At 43.2% G+C, this 22,731-nt stretch overlaps 1 protein-coding gene across 8 annotated transcripts in view; it reads left to right on the top strand.

The window, feature by feature from the left end:
* Window positions 1-22,731, top strand: part of KIZ (kizuna centrosomal protein) — a 140,285-nt gene that overhangs the window by 110,563 nt on the left and 6,991 nt on the right. For 2 of the 8 annotated variants that reach the window (XM_030825487.1, XM_030825488.1), the window contains exons 12-14: window positions 1,895-1,938; window positions 2,269-2,439; window positions 3,131-3,442. The exons of 1 other annotated variant lie outside the window; for it this stretch is intronic. In XM_030825487.1, the coding sequence (XP_030681347.1) occupies window positions 1,895-1,938; window positions 2,269-2,439; window positions 3,131-3,231 (316 nt within the window). In that variant the 3' untranslated portion in view covers window positions 3,232-3,442. Of the gene's footprint in view, window positions 1-1,894; window positions 1,939-2,268; window positions 2,793-3,130; window positions 3,443-4,120; window positions 4,307-22,731 lie in introns of those variants that run through there. 5 more of the 8 variants (XM_003268242.2, XM_003268241.3, XM_030825491.1 and 2 more) reach the window with 4 other exon arrangements.

The following is a 22,731-nucleotide window of genomic DNA, read 5'->3' as shown; positions in this document are numbered from 1 at the left end:
GAGGAAGTGGAGTGACCAGATTTGCACTTCAGAAAGCTCACTATCATTGCCTAGTGGAAAATGGATAGTAGGGGAGAAGATGAGTGTGTGTCACCAGTTAGGAGGTTGTTGCAGAGACAGAAGCAAGAGCTGATAGTTTTGTTGACCAGTGTGCTGGCAGTGCCCAGGGAACTGGTGAGGACTGCAGGAAGTATTGTGGGTGCGGGTGGAGGGGTGGAATTGGCAGGACTGAGGGCCAGACTGGGTGTGAAGGAAAGAGGAGTGGAGACTGGAGAGGGGCTTGGGGAGACTAGTGGGTCGGGGGTGCCATTTGCTGAGACGGGAGAAGCTGAGCTCACCTGCCACTGTGTCCTTTCTCCTGTGTCGGGGCTCCCTGCTGCCCCACCCCGCCACACCTTGTTCCTCAGTCCTGGCCTGTGAAGGCCTCTGCCTTTGGAGGTGCCTGGCTTCCTCTGTGGTCCTGCAGCTCCCGCGATCACCTGCCACAGTGCTCTCCATCCTCCCAGCTGGCAAAGATCTCTCCTGCTCCCCCTGTGGCTCTTCTTGTGTGGACCGTGGCTGGCAAATTAGCCTCTTTCCACCCCTCCTAGCATTTTTATAATCCACCCTCCCCTGCAGCACCTAGCCCAGTGTCCTCAGGTAGGGGGAGGTGGGGAAATAATAGACATCCCTGCAATTGCATTTAGTGTGTGTGTGATGTGTGTGTCACTTTCTGTAAAATGGGTTCTTGCAGGCTCACCTCACTGGCAGGTCCCCACAATCCTGGCAGCTCCAGGACTGTCAGTCAGCTGCTGGCCTTTCCAGATGCTCGTAGGGGTCTTCCATGCTTCATGGAGAAATGGGTGTGAGCACGACTCTGTCATGGCAATTAAAGAAACAGGCACTAAATTTACAGGGAACACTGAAAGATAGCCTAGAAAACCATACCTTAGTGGAGCGTGTTTTTCTGGAAAAAAAAAAAAAAAAAAAAGTAAATTATAGCAAAACGTAGATTTTTAAGCCAAAAGTCAACCAGACTTGGCCCAAAGGGAAGGAAAAGATATATTTGCAGGGTTTCCTGTGTCCAGAAGAGCAAGGCCCTGGCCGTGAGAAGGGCGGTGGTGGTGCATGGGGTAGGGCAAAGTGTCGAGCCATGCACCAAGAATGGTTTCTCTCCCAACATCTCCTGTGACCATTCAGGCAATTCTGAAAGAATCTCAGCATCATAAAACATTCGAGTGACGCCCCTGGGGAAACTTTTAAATTCATTAAAATTGCAAAGGTCCTGACAAGGCACACAGAGAAATCATATCCCCTGGAGCCAGTTTTCTTGCCATATTGGCCTCAGTCGAGACAGTCCTGGATGCCACGGACACTAGCATTTATATGACACTTGCAGGGCCCCCTACCAGGTGTTTGTTTTGAACTGTTTTCTTAAGCTGTTAGTATTGCTGCCACTGGTTTCACTAAGTATTTTAACTTCCTTACCAACATCTTGAATTCCCTACTGCAAGTGTTTCATTTTTAGCTTGCCTGAAAGCACTGAAGTTTCACCATCACTGTCTTCCAGAAGACTGTTGAGGGAAACCGGTCCTCTGCCTCAGGGGCCCATGCGATCGTCCTCCCCCAAGAACACATGGCCCCACACAGGCACAGCTCAACAGGGCGGGGTGGGCCATGCAGACCTGCCGAGGGGACACACGCAGGACGGGAGCGATGCTGTTGAGTAGCGACCCTCCCAACAAGGCCACGCTGCATCCCAATATTTTCCCTTTACTTTTAAACTCTGGGAAGTAAGTGTGAAGTTCTGGCCTCCAGTGAATCAAAGTGCTTCTTCTCTAATGCGTTCATTATGAAAATATTAGCCTCGTTGTCTTTTCTTTTTCAGAACTTAGACTGTTTCTTTATTTTGCAGGCATGAAAACAAAAAGAAACCCGTGATCAATTTAAAATCTAATGGTAAGAGAGATAATCGGACACCAGATTTTCTTTTTATGTTTTAACCAAAAAATTCTGTGACATGCATTTGTTGTTTACACCCTCATGTGAGTCCTGAAGCGGGCATGCTCACAGGGACTGCCATTGCAGCTCTCCCTGGGGTGGAACTGAGGGCTTCTGGAGGCTCAGTTCTTCACAGACAGGACCACACAGGTGCCATGGACCACAGGGGCAGAGCATTGTAATTTGAAAGTATGAATTTGCAGGGGATCCTGGCCTCCATGTCTAATTAATTATCAGCACTGTGTATTTTACCAATGAAATGTTTCTTGCCTCTCTCCTCATCCTCAGAAGCACCCATCGCTCATGACCGGACAGGCTCTTGGAGTAACTCTAACTGGTTTCCTCATACCCAGTTCCTCCCAGCTCCTGACTGTCCTCCACCTGGCCACCAGCCTCCAAACCCTGGCTTCCCCCGACCTTCCTGTGGAAGGACGGCCAGGGCCTCCCCGTGCCTGCAGGGTAGAGTCTGAGCTTTCTCCATTCCTGGGAGGCCCCAGCCCTGCTCTCCAGCTTATTCCTCTCAAGGTCGCCTCTTTGGGTCAAGCCACAGTCAGCTTTTTTCAGCTGTAGCACACCTGTGCATCTATACCTTTGCCCATATTGTTCCTTCTGTAGGGAGTTCCGTTTCCTTCTCCTCAGCCCAGTGAGTTCCTATTCATCCTTCAACACCCAGCTCACAGGAAAAATCTAGCCCTCCTACCATAACACTGTGGCATATCACCTGCCCAGCTTGGGCTCTCTCAGCTCCTGTCTCCTTAAACCCCTTATACCTTAAATTAAAGGTATAATTCGATTAATAGTTTTACTGACAATAACAAAAAATCTGCTATTTATTTAGCCCCAGTATGTCCCACTTTGCTAACCCAGCGTGGAAACTAATTCAGAGCTGCTGTAGAACCTAGGCCTAGGAATCTGCCTTTTTAGCAAGCACCACAGTGTGAATCACTCTTCTAGAAGGACAGCTACCTACTGTGGGGGAGAGAAGTACCCAGCGGGTTGTGATGGAGAGTATGGGCTTGAGTCAGATGACTTGGGTGGGACTCCCAGCTTGGCCACTCACTGGCATTGTGATTGTGGCCAATTTCTTAACCCCCTTCAGCGTCCGTTTGTTTGCTCAGTGAAATGGAAACATTAATACTTACCTTGCCAGGCTGGTGTGAGGATGAGATGGGGTCGCGTATGAGAAGTCAGCACAGAGCTGGCATGTGGTGCCCTGCAGATGTCAGCAGAGTTAAGGGATTGTTGATGTAGTAGCCGTGGTCCGCTTCACCACATCCTACCAGACCACCTGCAGGGCACCTCCGCTCCAGTTCACAGACGGACCTACAGCTTCCTGCACCAAGCAACTGTGTCTCTCTGCCTGAGGGCTTTCTCTGGCTGCGGGAGCGTGCTCAGCCCTCACAAGGCAGCCCAAAGTACCAGGGAGTTGATGCCCTGGGTTGAGAGCAACCCTCAACCAACAGAGGCAAGTTGGTGGATCAGTAACCCCGCTCCCTTGCTCTTTACTGGGACAATCTGGCGAGAGTTCTGCAGTCTCTCAGGGGGCCCCAGCAGGCTGAGCCTTGCCTGTCCACTCACTGCCAGGCACCCACTCGTCATCATACCCTTCATTGGCTTCCTGTCTTCCTTGTGTCACTGTCCCCATGGTTCCTGGGATCACCTCTCAAGTAAACGATGTGGACCAAAGTCCTGTGTCAGGGTAAACATCTCTGCTTATTCCTCTGCCACGTCTTTCCCATCTCCTCTCTGCTCTCATAAAGAAGAGTGGGAGATGAAAGTGGAGGGGCAGCTGAGGTGGGTCGGCATCAGGCTGATACAACATCCCAGGGAACCCTGCTTCCATGTATCCCTGACCTTAAATCCCTATCCTATAATAAAGAGTTGGGCACAACAGAAGGGAAAAGGAAGTATTCTGCAAATTGTTTTCCATACCAGTGCAGAGGACACACTTTGAAATGTGTAATTTGTGCAGTATGACATGCACATTTGGGTGTGTCTGGTCAGGTACATCATGTGGTGTCCCTGTTAGGCATTTTGCAGACCGACACTCCGCTTAACCAGTCCTTCCGTGTTGTGCTGTTTTGTAAGCTCTTAACCAGAGTGCAAAAATGTTAAATGACTGTCTGGTTTTATTTTCCAGCCCTCTGGGATGAGTCTGACGACAGTAACTCAGAAATTGAGGCTGCTTTACGCCCTAGAAACCATAACACCGATGATTCTGATGATTTTTATGACTAACATGCTATGATGTCTGTTGCAAATAGTCTTTAAACAAACTGAAACCCTGTGTTCATATGTGATGTCCAAAATAAATATGTTCTTTTAAGTTTTCTCATTGTTTTATAGGAAAACTTAGGACTACATTGCTATTCAAGTGAAATTTTATGACATAAATATGAACTTGCATATTCATTTTTAAGTGTCATCATGAAGCAAAGTGATGAATGCAATGCCCATCAAAATTCAAGGTGGTTTCTATGTTAGGAATTAGCCAGCTGATCTTAAATTCATATGGAAATTCAGGAGACCCAGAATAGCCAAAACAATCTTGAAAAAGAAATACAGTTGGGAGGCCGAGGCGGGTGGATCACTTGAGGTCAGGAGTTCAAGACCAGCCTGGCTAACATGGTGAAACCCCATCTCTACTAAAAATACAAAAATTAGTGAGGCATGGTGGCATGCACCTGTAATCCCAGCTGCTCGGGAGCCTGAGGCAGGAGAATTGCCTGAACCCGGGAGGCAGAGGTTGCAATGAGCCGAGATCACGCCACAGCACTCCATCCTGGGTGACACAGCAAGACTCCTTCTCAAAAAAAAAAAAAAAAAAAAAAGAGTTAGATTTCTCACATTTCCTTATTTCAAAACTTACTGAAAAGCTACAGTAATTGAGATACTGTGGTACTAGATAAATGGAAATCAATGGAATATTGACTCTGTTGATTCATATGTATCTAGAATTGAGAATACGAAAACGCTGTCACATTTAGGTCAATTAATTTTTGACGAGGGTGACAATTTCTGCTACTCAATGGGGTGAAGAATAGCCTTTTCAACAAATGATGCTGGGACAAATGGATAGCCACATGGCAAAAGAATGATCTTGGATTCCTACCTCACAGTATATACAAAAATTAACCAAAATGGATCAAGAACCTAAATGTAAGAGCTAAAACTATAAAACTGTTAGAAGTTAACATAGGTGGCCAGGCACGGTGGCTCATGCCTGTAATCCCAGCACTTTGGGAGGCTGAGGCAGGCAGATTGCCTGAGGTCAGGAGTTCGAGACCAGCCTGGCCAACATGGTGAAACCCTGTCTCTACTAAAAATACAAAAATTAGCCAGGCATGGTGGCAGGCACCTGTAATTCCAGCTACTTGAGAGGCTGAGGCAGGAGAATCAGTTGAGCCCGGGAGACGGAGGTTGTAGTGAGTTAAGATTGCACCATTGCACTCCAACCTGGGCAAACCTGGGAGATGGAGGTTGTAGTGGGTCAAGATCGCACCATTGCACTCCAACGTGGGCAACAAGAACAAGACTTGGTCTCAAAAAAAAAAAAAAAAAAAAAAGTAAACATAGATGTAAATTTCTCTAACCTTGGATTAGGCAACAGTTTCTTAGATATGACCGCAAAGCCTTAGATGTGGTTGCAGAAGATAACCACCAGGAAAGTTAAGGCCAGGTGCAGTGGCTCATGCCTGTAATCCCAGCACTTTGGGTGGTCAAGGTGGGTGGATCATTTGAGGTCAGGAGTTCGAGACCAGCTTGGCCAACATGGTGAAACCCCATCTGTACTAAAAATACAAAAAGCCAGGCATGATGGCACACACCTGTAGTCCCAGCAACTCAGGAGGCTGAGGCAGGAGAATCACTTGAACCCAGGAGGCGGAGGTTGCAGTGAGCCAAGAGAGCGCCACTGCGCTCCAGCCTGGGTGACAGAGTGAGACTCCATTTCAAAAAAAAAGTGAAAAGACAATCTATAGAATGAGAAAATATTTGCAAATTATACATCTAAAAATGGACTTGTATCCAGAAATACGTAAATAACTCTTATGACTCAATAAAAAAAACCCAGTTTTTAAAATGGGCAAAGGATCTGAATAGATATTTCTCCAAAGAAGATATACAAATGGCCAATAAGATGCATGGCATCATTGGTCTTCAAGGAAATGCAAATCAAAACCACAGTGAGGTACCCCTTCATGCCCTCTAGCATGACTGGAAGCAAAAAGTCAGGTAACAGAAGTGGTGAGGAGATGAAGAAATCGCTGGCAGGGATGTAAAATGGTGCAGCAACTTTGATAAACACTCTAGTAGTTCCTGAAAAGGTTAAACATAGAGGGATTATGACCTAATGATTCTACTCCAAGAGAAACGAAGACATATCTACACAAAAACTTGTACAGGAATGTTTATAGAAGAATTATTCATAAGAGCCAAAGAGTGGAAACAACCCAAATGTCCATCACTTATAAATGGATAAATAGAATATCCATAGAATAGACTATCATTCCTCAATAAAAAGGCGTGGAGTACTAATCCATGCTACAGCATGGGTGAACCTTGAAAACATTAAGTGAAAGAAGTCACTCACAAAAGACCACATAATGTCAGATTCATTTCTATGCAGTGTCTAGGATAGGAAAATCCATAGACAGATGAATGGTTGTCTAGGCCTGGGGTCGGGAGAGGAGTGACTGCTGATATGAGGGATTTTGGCAGGGATAATGAAAATGTCATAAAATTCACTGTGCTGATGATTGTATAATTCTGTGGATACACTGAAAACCGTTGAATTGTACACTTTAAATAGGTGAATTATATGCTACGTAAATTGCATGTCAATACAGTTTAGGAAAAGGAAATTGGTAATTCATACATCTTGGGGTCTAGTGACTCCAGTGACTACAGGCAACTCTTGGTGCAACATTTTCTCACTTTTAAATGGTTGCTTTAGTCAACGTCAGAAGTTAATTGTGCAACTCAGGAGCCTGGGGCTCATGGTGGGTCATGTGACTACTCTGGCTTCCTTTGAGCCCTCAGAATCTCTGAAATTGAAATGATTTTTAAAGCATTGTGTGTCACTTACCCTGCTCAAGAACTTGGGAGTTGTCTTTGATTCACTCCTTTATTCCTTCTTTTCACTCAAATTGCCAAGGCCTTTCCTATCTCTTCCCTGCCATCATCACCATCCCCATCAGAGCCTTCACACCTGAGTTTCTACAGCAGGTGTCTTGATACTGCCCTTGGCAACTAAGGAAAATCCTGCCATGGGTTTCCTTTTTCTTTCTTCTTAAAAAGGTATAACTTGGGTATTATTAATTTGCTAATAATAAAATAGCTGCTATTTATTGAGCACCCTATTATATCCCAGACACTTTGCTTGCTCAGCACAGAAACCAACTCAGAGCTGATGTAGAGACTAGGAATCTGCATTTTTAGCAGGCACCCCTGTGGGAATCACTGTTCTAGAAAGACAAGTATCTACTATGAGGAAATAAATCCAACTCTGAAATCCATGTTTTTATCCATTTGATGGGAGGCAAGGAATGTTGGCTGTTTGGTTTTTTGTTGTTGTTTGTTTCGTTTTGTTTTTTGTTTTTCTTCATTATGTTGTTCTGGCTTAGTTGTTTGTTTTAATAAGAAAATATTTCATTCTTTGGTTTTTAAAACTTTTAAGCTTTATACTACAGCATTATTTTTCTATATTCTTTCTTCCCTATCCACAATTATTAAATAATGGGAGTTGACTCTAATGGTAATTCTCCACATAAATAAAGGGGGTACATTATGGCTCAAAGCACACGATGGAAAGATTTAGAATCATGCTATTTTAGGACTGGAAAAGCTTTTAGCGATCACATGGTCTTTGAATTTTAGAGTCAAAAAGGACATTATTCATCAAAACTCATTTTAGAAAACTTGGTCAAAAGTGATACATAAATATGGCAGCGAAGTGAAGAGCACTATAGATACTAACTTGTCAGTAGACACTAAGAAGACAAGGAAAGAGAAGCGTGCCTGGCAAGGATTGATGTTAAATGGAAAAATGTGGCTTCCTTTGGCCAATGCAATGTGAACACAAGTAACCAATGCCACTTTTGATTAGAAGCTTTAGTGCTATGTGTGATTCTCTGTGTCCTGTTTCCTGTGTCAGCAGCCATGGCAGCATGGGACAAGTGGAGCCTCCATCAGCCTGGCTGCCTCAGTAACTAGGAAGAGCAGACCTCCCCTGCTAATCATGTTTGCACCACTGGAATTGGCAGGTTGTTACCACAGGAAAATTCTGGCCTATCCTGACCAATATATTATTCTTCCATTTACGTACCATTTACGTGTACTCTTTTTTTTTTTTTTTTTTGTGAGACAGAGTCTCGCTCAGTGGCCCAGGCTGGAGTGCAGTGGCAGGGTCTCAGCTCACTGCAACCTCCACCTCCCAAGCGATTCTCCCACCTCAGCCTCCCGAGTAGCTGGGATCACAGGCATGCGCCACCATACCTGACTAATTTATATATTTTTAGTAGAGAGGGTTTCACCATGTTGGCCAAGCTATTCTCGAACTCCTGACCTCGAGTGATCTGCCCGCCTCTGCGTCCCAAAATGCTGGGATTACAGGCATGAGCCACCACGCCTAGCCATTTATATATATTCTGATTAGGCCACGTGTAATTTAATTTTGGAGTGGTGAGACTTGCAAGGTTTCCTAAATGCTCACTGGATAAACATTACACCTTTGAGATTTTTTTAAAGAAAATTTGATTCTGAATAAAGAACATCTTTTTTCCTTTTTCCAGTTGAGAACCTCAAGCATCTGTGGTTAGACGATTTCTAAATGAAGTTGTAACAATTACAGTTGCAGAAGGTGAGGAACAAGTTGCACACCTTGGGGCAGGGATTGGGGGACATATTTAGAACTGAGCTGTGGTAGCCAATAAATGGGAGCCTGTTGACAGGAAAACCTCCAGAAACCACAGCCTGCGGGGAAGCCCTCTGTGGTCTCTGGAAAGCAGGCACAGCATCTGGAGCATTTCTCTGGGTATTTGTATGTATCTCCACTGGAAAATAGCAAATGAACTGGGTTCCTCCAACCATCTGACCCAAGAGGTAGAACTGAATTCTCCCTCCTCCCCCCATTTCTAATGTGGGCTGGACTTAGTGACTCACTACCACAGAATAGAGATGGAAAGGGGGAAATAGTAATGGTACAGTGGAGAAACCTGCCTGACACCATCTTACGTGATGAAGGTTAACACCCATGAGTCAGGACTCGTGTGGATATCTGGAACCCTGCCATGCTGCCAGGAGACAGGCACTTCTCCTCTACAGTGTTCTTTCTGAAAAATCTTAACCACAGCCTAATCATGAAAAATATCAGATAACCTTGGGACATTTGACAAAATACCCAACCATTACTCCTCAAAACAGACAGTGTCATGAAAAGCAAGGAAAGACTAAGAAACTTTCACAGACCAGAGGAGAAAGAGACATGACAACTAAAATGCATTGTGGGGCCCTGGTGGGATCCTGGAACCAAAAAAGGGACATTCATGGAAAATCTGGTGAAATGTGAGTAAAGTCTGGAGTTTAATATTAATGTACCATGTTGGCTTCTTAGTTTTGACAAATGTGTCACAGCAATGTAAGATGATAATATTAAGGGCAACTGAAACTGGGCTGGGGGTATATAAGAACTCTGTATTATATTTGCAACAAATCTAAAATTATTCCACATAAACTAACCTCCACCAATAAATGTTATTGTTACTTGGGTGATACCCTTTCACACTTTTTCTATGCACATATGTTTTTTCATTCTCTTAAACGTTTCTATTTTTAATCTAAATCTTACCAGGCTTAAAAGATTGATACCCACTAAGAAAACAAAACAGGCCTTCAACCTGGGCACTAACTTGCTCTTTGTCAGCAATGCTGATGGGGTATACAGAGTCCTACATCTTAACATCTTTTACCTAGAGATCACATGCTGCACTGATGATAGTCCAGAAGAAAGCCTAGGTTTGGTGCTGGTCTTTAGAACTTTGCTAACCATTTTCTTACTTTGTAGCAATAGACTAGGCCTAGGGGCCCACACTAGTAGCAAGCAAAATTTTCCAGCTAAAATTTAACCTTTTTTTTCTTTTTAGTTACTTTCTATTTATCTCAAATGGCACTGGTTTAAAATGTATAGAAGTGGCCAGGCACAGTGGCTCATGCCTGTAATTCCAGCTACACAAGAGGCTGAGGTGGAAGGATCACTGAGTCCAGGGAGGTCGAGGCTGCAGTGAGCCGTGGTCGTGCCACTGCACTCCAGCCTAAGCAACAGAATGAGGCCCTGACAAAATAAAAAAAAATAAAATGGATAGCAGTGATATAAAGTTCCCTTTTAAAATACATTTTAGGGAAAAAGTAAATTGACCTTCAAAAATAAGCTTAAAAAAAAAAAAATAGAACAAGTGCTAGGAGGGCATGGCCAAGTGGAAGGAGGGGAAAGTTGCTCTGTTACCCTCACCAAATACCTCCTCTGATGTATTTTGGGGTTTCCAGAGGATCAGGCTTCATGGGGAGTTCACACATGGGGCCCATGGCTAGTCCTGTTTCCAGGTGAAAGCACTATCACTATCACAGCTTAAGTTAATAACCCGATCTTCCCATTTATAAATCAAATTTTTGTGAGTTTGATTAACATGTGGATCCTGTGAATGGTGACAACAAGCACCAGAACTCACAGAGTTAAGGACTCAGCTCTAGATCCGGGGTAGCCACCCCCCACCAACTCCCGACTGAAGTTCAGATACAGCTTTATTATCTGGTCATTCTGCAGTCATCCCCCCCCCCTCCCCAAGTAACGGAGATTTTTGTTTTGTTTTCTTTTGTTTTTTAATTATACTTTAGATTCTGGGGTACATGTGCAGAATGTGCAGTTTTGTTACATAGATACACACGTGCTATGGTGGTTTGCTGCACCCATCAACCTGTCATCTACATTAGGTATTTCTCCTAATGCTCGCCCTCCCCTAGTCCCCCACCCCCCAACAGGCCCCGTTGTGTGATGTTCCCCTCCCTGTGTCCATGTGTTCCCATTGTTCAACTCCCACTTATGAATGAGAACATGCGGTGTTTGGTTTTCTGTTCCTGTGTTAGTTCGCTGAGAATGATGGTTTCCAGCCTCATCCATGTCCCTGCAAAGGACATGAACTCATTTTTTATGGCTGCATAGTATTCCATGGTGTATATGTGCCACATTTTCTTTATCCAGTCTATCATTGATGGACATTTGGGTTGGTTCCAAGTCTTTGCTATTGTGAATCATGTCACAATAAACATACGTGTGCATGTGTCTTTATAGCAGACAGTGTGGCAATTCCTCAAGGATCTAGAACTAGAAATACCATTTGACCCAGCAATCCCATTACTGGATATATACCCAAAGTATTATAAATCCTCAGCCCTTTTCTGACACTCCTTGTGTGTGGGGCCTTGTCATGCTAGTCACTTAGAATGCAGAAATGAATGTAGCACAGTCACTGACCTCGGGATACTCGCACTCCAAGAAAGGAGAAAAAGCCTGAAGCATGGTGTGTTATGTACATGATGGTGGGAAAGATACCCCCGACTTATGATGGGATGCATCCTGACAACCTTATCATAAGTCAAAAATAGTGTTAAGTTGAAATCCATTAAGTAAACCCATCATGAGGTCAAAAATTTTAAATCAAACCATTGTAAGTCAGGGACCATCTGTATATGTCCCCAAAGCTGAGAGGAGTGAATAATAATTTCTAAGGTAGACTTAAGAAAGTTTCACATGAGAGGTGGCATTTATACAAGACGGGGTGAACCTGGAGGCATAAGGGGACATAGGCAGAGAAATGGCACCTGCAAGGCTCAGTGGCACAAAAGAGTATATGTAAATTAAACATGATTAATTGTGGCATGTAGCAGCATAGGGAACATGTGCAGCAAGGTGAGGGCTGAGTCCATGAAGGTAGGTGGAAGTAACTGAGAAAGGAGTAACTGCAGATTGGAAGGGCGGAGACAGAATATTCATTATTCACAGATGATATGGTTGTTAAAGAAAACCAAGAGACTTTGAGGGCTAAGCCTTAGAACCAGTGAGAGGTCGGCAAGATGGGTAGATATAAGGGAGTGCTAGGGTGGTTTTGTAATGATAGTTGCCTGTAAGTAATCCCAGCTACTCGGGAGGCTGAGGCAGGAGAATCGCTTGAACCCGGGAGGCAGAGCTTGCAGTGAGCCGAGATTGCGCCACTGCACTCCAGCCTGGGCGACAGAGCAAGACTCCATTTCAAAAAAAAAAAGAATCATAGTTACCTCCTAATTGATCCGAAAGCCAATGCGATTTCAGTCAAAATCCCAACAGGTCTCCCAGGTACTTAACAAGCTGGTCATAAAACTCAGAAGGAATTTAAAAGGCCAAAATGTTGAAGGCAATTTTGAAGAATAAAGAGAAGGAGCCTTGCTATAGCAGAAATTAAGATTTATTATAAAGAGCAGGAATTAGACCATGTGGTGTTGGCTCAGGGATAGAAACATGGAGCAGAATACAGGCTCTAGAAATATTCCCAGGCATGAGAACTGAGTGTGGGACCAACGTAGTATTAGAAATCAGTGAGGTGATCACCGCCTTCTCAATCAGGGCTGGACCAACTGGCAAGCCACATGGCAAAACAGAAAATTAAATTTCGACTTCATCCCTAACACGAAAGAAATTTGTGCTGGAATAAACAACTAAATAAGAAAAAGAAAACTTTAAAACTTTTAAAGAAAAAAATAAGTATCTTTATGACTTTGAAGCAAGGAAGAATTTCTTAGCCAAGACAGAAGAAGCAAAAACTCATAAAAATATTGATAAATATCACAACATGAAAATTTAAAACTTCTGTGGCTGAGCACAGTGGCTTATGCCTATAATCCCAGCACTTTGGGAGGCTGAGGCAGGTAGATGGCTTGAGTCCAGGAGTTTGACACCAGCCTAGGCAACATGACGAACCCCATCTCTACCAAAAATAGAAAAATTAGTCGGGCATGGTGGTGTGTTCCTGTAGTCCCAGCTACTAGGGAGTCTGAGGCAGGAGGATCGATTGAGCCTGGGAGGTGAAGGCTGCAGTGAGGTGAGATCACTGTCTACCATCCTGGGTGACAAGAAAAAAAAGAGAGAATGAAGAAAAGGAAGGAAGGAAGGAAGGGAGGGAGGGAGGGAGGGAAGAAAGAAAGAGAAAGAGAAAGGAAAGAAAGAGAAGGAAGGAAGGAAGGGAGGGAGGGAAGAAAGAAGAAAGAGAAAGAGAAAGGAAAGAAAGAGAAAGAAGAAAAGAGAAAGAAGAAAAAGAAAAAGAGAAAGAAAGAAAAGAAAGTTTTTAAACAACAAAAATACCAACAAAAAAAGACAAATCATTGGCTGGAAAGTGACATTTCTAGGATATATATCCATCAAAGACCTGTATCTGGAATACATAAAGAAACACATATTGAGGGCCGGGCGGTGGCTCACGCCTGTAATCGAGCACTTTGGGACGCCGAGGCAGGCAGATCACAAGGTGAGGAGATTGAGACCATCCTGGCTAACATGGTGAAACCCCGTCTCTACTAGAAATACAAAAAATTAGCCGGGCGTGGTGGTGGGCGCCTGTAGTCCCAGCTACTCGGGAGGCTGAGGCAGGAGAATGGCATGAACCTGGGAGGTGGAGCTTGCAGTGAGCCGAGATCGCACCACTGCACTCCAGCCTGGGTGACAGAGCGAGACTCTGTCTGAAAAAAAAAAAGAAATACATATTGAGAAAAATATAACTCAGTAGAAAAACACAAAGGATTGGAATGAGAAGTTAATAGAAAATGAAATCCAGATGATCAGTAAATGTAAAAGGTTCTTGAACTCACTAGCATAAACTGTGAAAGTGACATAGGATAAGGTGCCATTCCCTACCCAACAGACTGGCAGAGAGTGAGAGGCAGATCACACTGACAATTGGGAAGGACTTCAGGGAAGAGGGACTTTGACATAGTGTGAAGAGCCCGTTTGTAACATCAAGTGAAGTTATAGACTGGCATGTCCTGACGCAGCAACTCCATTTCTAAATGTATACTCTAGAGCCAGGCTACCCAGCACAGTCATCACCAGCCACATATAACTTGAGCACTTGAAACATGGCCAGTCCAAATTATGAGATACACACTGGATTTGAAGACTTGGTCTGCAAGAAATAACGTAAACTATTTTATTAATTTTTATATTGTTCATATCTTGAAATGGATATATTAGATATATTGGGTTAAATAATATAGCATCAAAATTAATTTCAACAGTTTCTTTTTTTACCAGTTTCTTTTTGCTTTTATTTATTTATTTATTTTATTTTATTTTATTTTTGAGACAGAGTTTCATTCTTGTTGCTCAGGCTAGAGTGCAATGGCGCCATCTCGGCTCACTGCAACCTACGCCTCCTGGGTTCAAACGATTCTTCTGCCTCAGCCTCCCGAGTAGCTGGGATTACAGACATGCACCACCACACCAGCTAATTTTGTATTTTTAGTAGAGACGCGGTTTCTCCGTGTTGGTCAGGCTGGTCTTGAACCCGACTTCAGGGGATCCGCCCGTCTCGGCCTCCCAAAGTACTGGGATTACAGACGTGAGCCACCACACTCGGCCTCTTTTTGCATTTTCTAATGTAGCTACTGGAAAATTTAAAATTACATATGTGATTTGCATTTGTGGTTTTATTATATTTCTATTGGCTGAAGCTGCTATAGAGAATTCTGGCCATTGTACACAAGGACATGTCCAAAATTTAATTGTGGATTGTTTGAAACAGGAAAAATTTGGAAGCATTTGGGCCCACGGACAGGAAAATGATAAGAAACACATTGCTAGAGGATTTATACAGCTAATGAAACATATGTAAAAGTGAAAAGAGAAAAACAAAAATAATGTGTACAATCAAAAACAAAGTAATTTAATGAGTCACTTAAAGATAGAGAGGAAAGGACTCATATAGAATAAAAGTATAAGAACATGGATGGAAGGGATTTGTGAGCGCTTCAAGAAAGTGATTAGCTCTGGGGAAGAAAAAAGATTAGTGTGGGTGGTACACAGAGAACTTCAATGCATCAGTAGTGGCTTATTTTTTTAAGCAACTTGGTCGGGCACAGTGGCTCACACCTGTAATCTCAGCACTTTGGGAAGCTGACGCAGGCAGATCCCTTGAGCCCAGGAGTTCAAGAGCAGCCTGGCAAACATGCCAAAACCCAGTCTCTACAAAAAAAAAAAAAAAAAATACAAAAACTAGCCAGGCGTGGTGGCACAGGCCTGTAGTCCCAGCTACTCCAGCGACTGAGGTGGGAGGATCATTGGAGTCTGGGAAGCAGGGGTTGCAGTGAGGCGACATCGCGCCACTACATTCCGGCCTGGGCAATAGAATGAGACCCTGTCTCAAAGACAACAACAACAACAAAAACCCAAATACTCTCTCGACTTCATGTACTTGTGTGTAGAAAGACATAAGACATAGATATTCAGTTATATCATTGATAACCACTAATTTTTAAACAATTTTCCAATGATTGCTTGCTATAAAAATGTAAAATGGTATATATATTATTCACCCTGTAATTTTGGTTTATTTTATTCTAGACTTTTTTCCAATGTATATTTTTTGAAACAGTTTTAATAGGTTTACTTATCATTTACCCTGACTTTTTGAAACCTAGTGTTGTAAATGTTACTTATGTTTACATAGCAAAAAAAAAAAATCTATATGGTCTAGGCAAATATGGCAAAGCATCAACATTTATCAAATATTTGTCAAACATGGGTGGTGGCTACATGTTATTTGTTATGTATTTCTCTGACTTTTTGTGTGTTTAAAATAGTTCATAATTAAAAAAAAAACAGGTCACGAAGAGTGCTATATTGATGCTAAGGAATTTGAACTTTATTCTGTTGGCCAATATTTGGAAGCCATTGAAGAATTTTAAACAGGGGATGAGATTTCCATGTTGAGAGAGCATTTGTATTCTGACAGTCTCATTTTAGGCTCATCAAATCCACCAGCTAATAAAAGTCAAGAACAGAAATCACCATATTTTATTGCTTCTGGCACACTTTTTTTTCACATTTTAACAATTCTGAAATTGGAATGCATCTCGTTGGCCACACAACAGTCGTGGCATTGTTGTCATTGCAGAATGGGTGTCAGCTGCTTCGATAGAAGTCCTGGGGACAATAGTGGAGAACTCTGACATGCTGTATCACCAGTGTGCTTCATGGCACCGTGGATGACATCACATGGGGAAAGTGACATCTGCCACTCAGAATCAAAAAGTGATTTGGAAGAGGCAAGTTTGATACGTGAAGTTTGGAAAAGCATTAACTCATTTGGTTGGCCTGTATTTTCTTTTATATACATGCATAAGAGTGAAAAATTTTTTCTTAATTTTTTAAATTTATGGTAAAGTACACATAAAATGGACCATCTTAACCATTACCAAGCGTACAGTTCAGTGGCATTAAGTATAGTCACACTGTTGTGTAGCCATCAACACCATCCAGCTCCAGATCTTTCTCATCTTGTAAAACTAAACCTCTGTAACCATTAAACAATAACTGCCCATTCCCCTCTTCTTCCAGTCCCTGGCAACCACATTCTAACTTTCCTTTTTTTTTTTTTTCTTTGAGACGGAGTCTCACTCTATTGCCCAGGCTGGAGTGCAATGACACTGTGTCAGCTCACTGCAACCTTCATCTTCTGAGTTCAAGCAATTCTCCTGCCTCAGCCTCCCTAGTAGCTGGGATTACAGGCACCCACCACCATACCTGGCCAATTTTTAAAAAATATTTTTAGTAGAGACAGGGTTTCACCATGTTGGCCAGGCTGGTCTCGAACTCCTGACCTCAGTGTGAGCTGCCCGCCTCGGCCTCCCAAAGTGCTGGTATTACAGGTGTGAGCCACTGCTCCCGGTCCCCTAACTTTGTGTCTCTATGAATTTGCCTACTCTAGGTACCTCAGTTAGGTGGAATCATACAATACCTGTTCCTCTGTGCCTGTCTTATTTCACTTAGCATCATGTTCTCAAGCTTCATCTACACTGTAGCATGTGTCAGAATTTCTTTCCTTTGTAAGGCTGAAAAATACTTGAATGTCTGTACCACATTTTGCTTATCCATTTACCCATGAATAAACACCCGGGTTTGCTTCTGCCTTTTGGCTCTTGTGAATAATGCTGCTATGAATATGGGTGTACAAATATCTCTTTGAGACCCTGGTTTCAATTCTTTTGGGTATATACCCAGAAGTGGAATTGCAGGATCATATGAATCGTATCTATTTTTACTTTTTGAGAAACTGTCAGACTGTTTTTCATCATGGCTGTGCCATTTTACATTCCCCCCAACAGTGCACAGATCCCAATTTCTCCATATCTTCACCAACACTTTTTTCTTTTTTAAAAACAACAGTATCCATCTGTATTAGTCTGTTCTCACATTGCTAATAAAGACATACCAGAGAGTGGGTAATTAATAAAGGAAAGAGGTTTAATGGACTCACAGTACCACATGGCTGAGGAGGCCTCACAGTCATGGCAGAAGGAGAATGGGGAACAAAGTCACGTCTTACATGGCAGCAGGCAAGAGAGCTTGTGCAGGGAAACTCCCATTTATAAAACCATTGAATCTCATGAGACTTATTCACTACCACCAGAACAGTATGGAAGAAACCGCCCCCATGATTCTGTTATCTCCACCTGGTCCCACCCTTGACACCTGGGGATTATTATAATTCCAGGTGAGATTTGGGTGGGGACACAGCCAAACCATATTATTATCTTTTTTTTTTTTTTTTTTGAGACGGAGTCTCGCTCTGTCGCCCAGGCTGGAGTGCAGTGGCGCAATCTCTGCTCACTACAAGCTCCGCCTCCCGGGTTCACGCCATTCTCCTGCCTCAGCCTCTCCGAGTAGCTGGGACTACAGGCGCCCGCCACCACGCCCGGCTAATTTTTTGTATTTTTTAGTAGAGACGGGGTTTCACTGTGGTCTCGATTATTATTATCTTAATGGGCATGAGGTGATATTTCATTGTGGTTTTGATTTACATTTCCTTAATGGTTAATGATGTTGAATATTTTTTCATGTGCTTATTGGTCATTTGTATATCCTCTTTGGAGAAATGTTTATTCAAGTCTTTTGCCTGTTTTTTAAATCAAGATGTTTGGATTTTTGTGGAATGATTTTTTAAATCTATGTTTAAGCCTAAAAGAGTGTTTTCAACAAATATAAAACAAATATTCTAAGAGAAAAGGAAGCGTTATATCACAGGTTAAGTGGAAGTTTTTTTTTTTCCTTCTTAGTAGTACATAAAATAACATTAAACCTTACAATTAATAGCATTTTATTTTATTTTATTATTTTTTGAGATGGAGTCTCGCTCTGTCGCCCAGGCTGGAGTGCAGTGGCATGATCTCAGCTCGCTGCAGCCTCCACCTTCCAGATTCAAGCAAGTCTCCTGCCTCAGCCTCCCTAGTAGCTGGGACTACAGGCATGTGCTACCACGCCTGGCTAATTTTTGTATTTTTAGTAGAGATGGGGTTTCACCATGTTGGCCAGGCCAGTCTTGAACTCCTGACCTCAAGTGATCTGTCCACCTGAGCCTCCCAAAGTGCTGGGATTACAGGCGTGAACCACCATGCCTGGCCATTAATAGCATTTTAGATTCAATTAAATAATGGTTATAATGAGAGGATGATTTAATGAACTATTGTCAAATGGACTGAAATAATTTTTAAATATTTATATAAATGAAAGAATGTTGAACACATAAGAATGTAAGACTTAAAATATATTTAAATAAGAAATTATTTTGAATCAAAATATGGTATCAAATGAATTAGAATAGTTGAAATTTAGGTAGGAATAAACAGTTATAATTTCACTTCAGCAAGTAGAAGTTTGGGATAATGTCAAAAACTGAGGCAAAAAGGAGACAGTGCATCAGTATGCATTTGCTCTGAAGATTTTTTAAAATTCTATCGTCCCTCATAGGAAAAGAATGAGAGGGTTCACTACCTCTTTAGTGAAAGAAGACCACATACAGTCCCAATTGATTCTTCACTTTTCACCCCAAATAGTCAAATTATATCTAGTAGATCTAGACTCTTTTTTTGTTGTTGTTTTTTGTTTTTCTTTCTTTCTTTTTTTTTTTTTTTTTTTTGAGACAGAGTCTTACTCTGTTACCCAGGCTGGAGTGCAGTGGCACCATCTCAGTTCACTACAACCTCTGCCTCCCGGGTTCAAGCGATTCTCCTGGCTCAGCCTCCCAAGTAGCTGGGATTACAGGTGTGTGCCACCACACCCAGCTAATTTTTGTATTTTTAGTAGAGACGAGTTTTCACCATGTTGGCCAGGCTGGTCTTCTGACCTCAAGTGATCCACCTGCCTCAGTCTCCCAAAGTGCTGGGATTACAGGCATGAGCCACCATGCCCAGCCCTAGCCTATTGTTATTGCAGAAAATTGTTAGACTGACCCCCTATATTTTTCTACTCCTTTGTCACAGATGCCTGAAATTTCTTTCACTGAATAAAAAGGTTATTGGTTCATGATAAGAAATAACACTTAGAATACAATTGCCTGGTCACCGTCATCACTTATAAGGGTCAGAGTCCTTACTTGCAGACAACAGTGTCCACTCTAGCTTAGATTAGGCAGAAAGGGATTTATTGAAAAATATTTGACAACACCAGAATCTCCAGGAGAACTAGCCAACTAGGCTGTATGTTCATATAGTCACTACAATGAAACCAGAAAAAAAATGCCTAGTTCCCATTCTAGTGAAAACGCTGCTGCCTCCACTGCCTGCCAACTGTGATGTCACAAACTCGGCCTTGACAGCTTGGGAAGACCTGACTCCTCTGCCGCTGTGCTTGCTGGAAGGCCCAGTTCTTCTACAGAGGGATCGTCCTGTAGTTTGCTTCTACATCCAGGTCTTACAGGGGTGCATATGATTGGGAGGTTCGAGGTCACATGTTTGCATCATAGCTGCATAGGAGTCTAGAAAAGATCATATTACATACTCTCACCTCTATGACATAGGCAGGCAAATCCTATAGGGATTGAAATAGGAATGTGGGTTGAGTTGGCAGACTTAACAATAGCTGCCAAATTCCTGGACTGAAATACAAGCTAAAATATAAACAATGAATCAAGAGGTATAAATAGGCTAGGCACAATGGCTCACGCCTGTAATCCCAACACTTTGGGAGTCTGAGGTGGGAGGTTCACTTGAGCCCCGGAGTTTGAGACCAGCCTGGGCAAAATAGTGAGACTCTGCCTCTACAAAAATAAATTAGCTCGATGTCATGGTCCCAGCTACTAGGGAGGCTGAGGTAGAAGGATCACTTGGACCCGGGAGGTTAAGGCTGCAACCACGGCACTCCAGTCTTCATAATAGAGCAAGACTCTGTCTCAAATAAAAATAAAAAAGAAGAGGAAGAAGAAAAGGAAGAGGAAGAAGAAGAAGGAGGAGGAGGAGGAGAGGGAGGAGGGGGGAGGGGAAGGAAGAGGAAGAGGAGGAAGGAGGAGAAGAGAAGGAGGAGAAGGAGGAGAAGAGGAGGAGAAGGAGGAGAAGGAGAAGGAGAAGAAGAAGGAAAAGAAGAAGGCATAAATATAATAGTGAACTTTATATCTTTCTCAACTTCAATAACACAGGGTCCCAAGAAGAGACCAGGGTTTCTTGGATATCTGAAGTGAAGGAAGCATCAACCTTAGAGGAAGAAAAGGAACCAGACAAAGCAGGGGACTAAGGCTGGAATAGACAAAACCTCCCCATTCATCATTTGTTATAGGAGAGCCTGTTACCTTTAGCAAGATAGGACAAATAGGAGTTGTCATCCATTCTAAATCCAAGCTCTGCCAGGTCTGCGTTATGAAGTTTTCCCCTAGTTTTTGTTTTTTTTTTTTTTGAGTCGGAGTCCCACTCTGTGGCCAGGCTGGAGCGCAGTGGCGCAATCTCGGCTCACTGCAAGCTCCGCCTCCCGGGTTCACACCATTCTCCTGCCTCAGCCTCCCGAGTAGTTGGGACTACAGGCGCCCGCCACCACGCCTGGCTAATTTTTTGTATTTTTAGTAGAGACGGGGTTTCACCATGTTAGCCAGGATGGTCTCGATCTCCTCACCTTGTGATCCGCCCTCCTCGGCCTCCCAAAGTGCTGGGATTACAAGCGTGAGCCACCGCGCCCGGCCTCCCCTAGTTTTTAAGGGAGAAAGTTTACTTATACATTGACTTCATTCCCAAAGAATTCATTGAATGAATCACACAAGGACTACAGTATATAATCTTATTAGGTTAGTGTAAAAGTAATTGTGGTTTTTGGCAATAAAAATGGCAAAAAACACAATTACTTTTGCTCCAACCTAATACATTAGACACTTGTAGCTCAAGAGATGTTTTTTCCCTAAAGATCTCTGATAATTTACAATATTTGGGTTCCATGAAGCCAGGTATCCAAGACATCTGTAGACGTCACCACACACCCCACCACCTTCAAGACCTGTGGCATGACTTGGCCTCCAGAGAGATAGCTGACAACTTGAAGGCAACTTCAAAGAGGCACAATTTACATGTAATAAAATGCTCCATGTTAAGTGTACAATTTTGATAAATGCATACACCCATGCAATCACCACCACAATTAAGAACAGTCAGCATAGGCTCTTAAAAAGAGGAGCCTAGGGCAACCCGCTTGGGTCCCTTTCCATGCTGTGGAAGCTTTGTTCTTTCGCCCTTCACAATAAATCTTGCTGCTGCTCACTCTTTGGGTCCGCGCCACCTTTAAGAGCTGAAAAAAAAAAAAGATGAGCCTAACAAACAAGTATTTGTAATGTGTCTTCTCCATATTCCCAGCCAGTGTATAAAATAGATTCATTTGGCATGGATATTAGGTTTAGTGGGGAGGAATGCACAAGGCCATCACAGAAATGCCACCCACTCATTCCCGTTGCTCCGTTCTTGCTTGGCAAGTTATCTCCTGAGTGCAGTTGGCTTCCCTTATGGCCATCTTGGACTTCCTCAAAGCATGGTGGCTTCAAGGCAGCAAGACTTTCCTTGTGGTAGCTCAGTCTTCCAAGAGCGAGAATTCCAAGAGGCCCAACCGGAGCTGCAATGCTTCTTATGATCGGGCCTTGAAAGTCACTTCCGCTGCATTCTGCAGGTCAAGCAAGTCACTGGGACCAGCAAGGGGAGACATATGAGACCTCACCTCTTAATGGGTAGAGTTGCATGTGTATACAACAGAAACTATCACGGAGCTGTATTTGGAGATTCCCTATAACAATAGGCCATAAAATGGCTTAAAGACTTTTTGGACAGAGCAGTGAACAGACGCTAAGGATATGGGGTTCAGGCTCTGCCAGGCTTGCTCAGGTGACACTCGCTAATCCCATAGAACACATCAGGGTTTCCTCTCTCCAGTCACTTGGGGTCAGATGTGAATGAGGTGCATACAAATGGGGAGAGCCCTGTGAGCCTGAAGGAGGAGCCCCGGGCCTCACCCCTGTTCTTAATTGTGGTGGTGATCACATGGGTGTGTGCATTTATCAAAACTGTTCACTTAACATGGAGCATTTTATGACGTGTAAATTATGCCTCTATGAAGTTGACTTAAAGGGGTCAGCTCCCCCACCAAAGCAGGGCGGGCATTTCCCACAGGAACTTGGTGTGCCACAGCAGAAAGTCTCAGAACTGGTCTGGCGA

This window comes from Nomascus leucogenys, chromosome 13 (genome assembly GCF_006542625.1).
Source record: "Nomascus leucogenys isolate Asia chromosome 13, Asia_NLE_v1, whole genome shotgun sequence".
NCBI classification, from domain to species: Eukaryota; Metazoa; Chordata; class Mammalia; order Primates; family Hylobatidae; genus Nomascus; species Nomascus leucogenys.
This window is presented reverse-complemented; position numbering and strand designations above follow the sequence as displayed.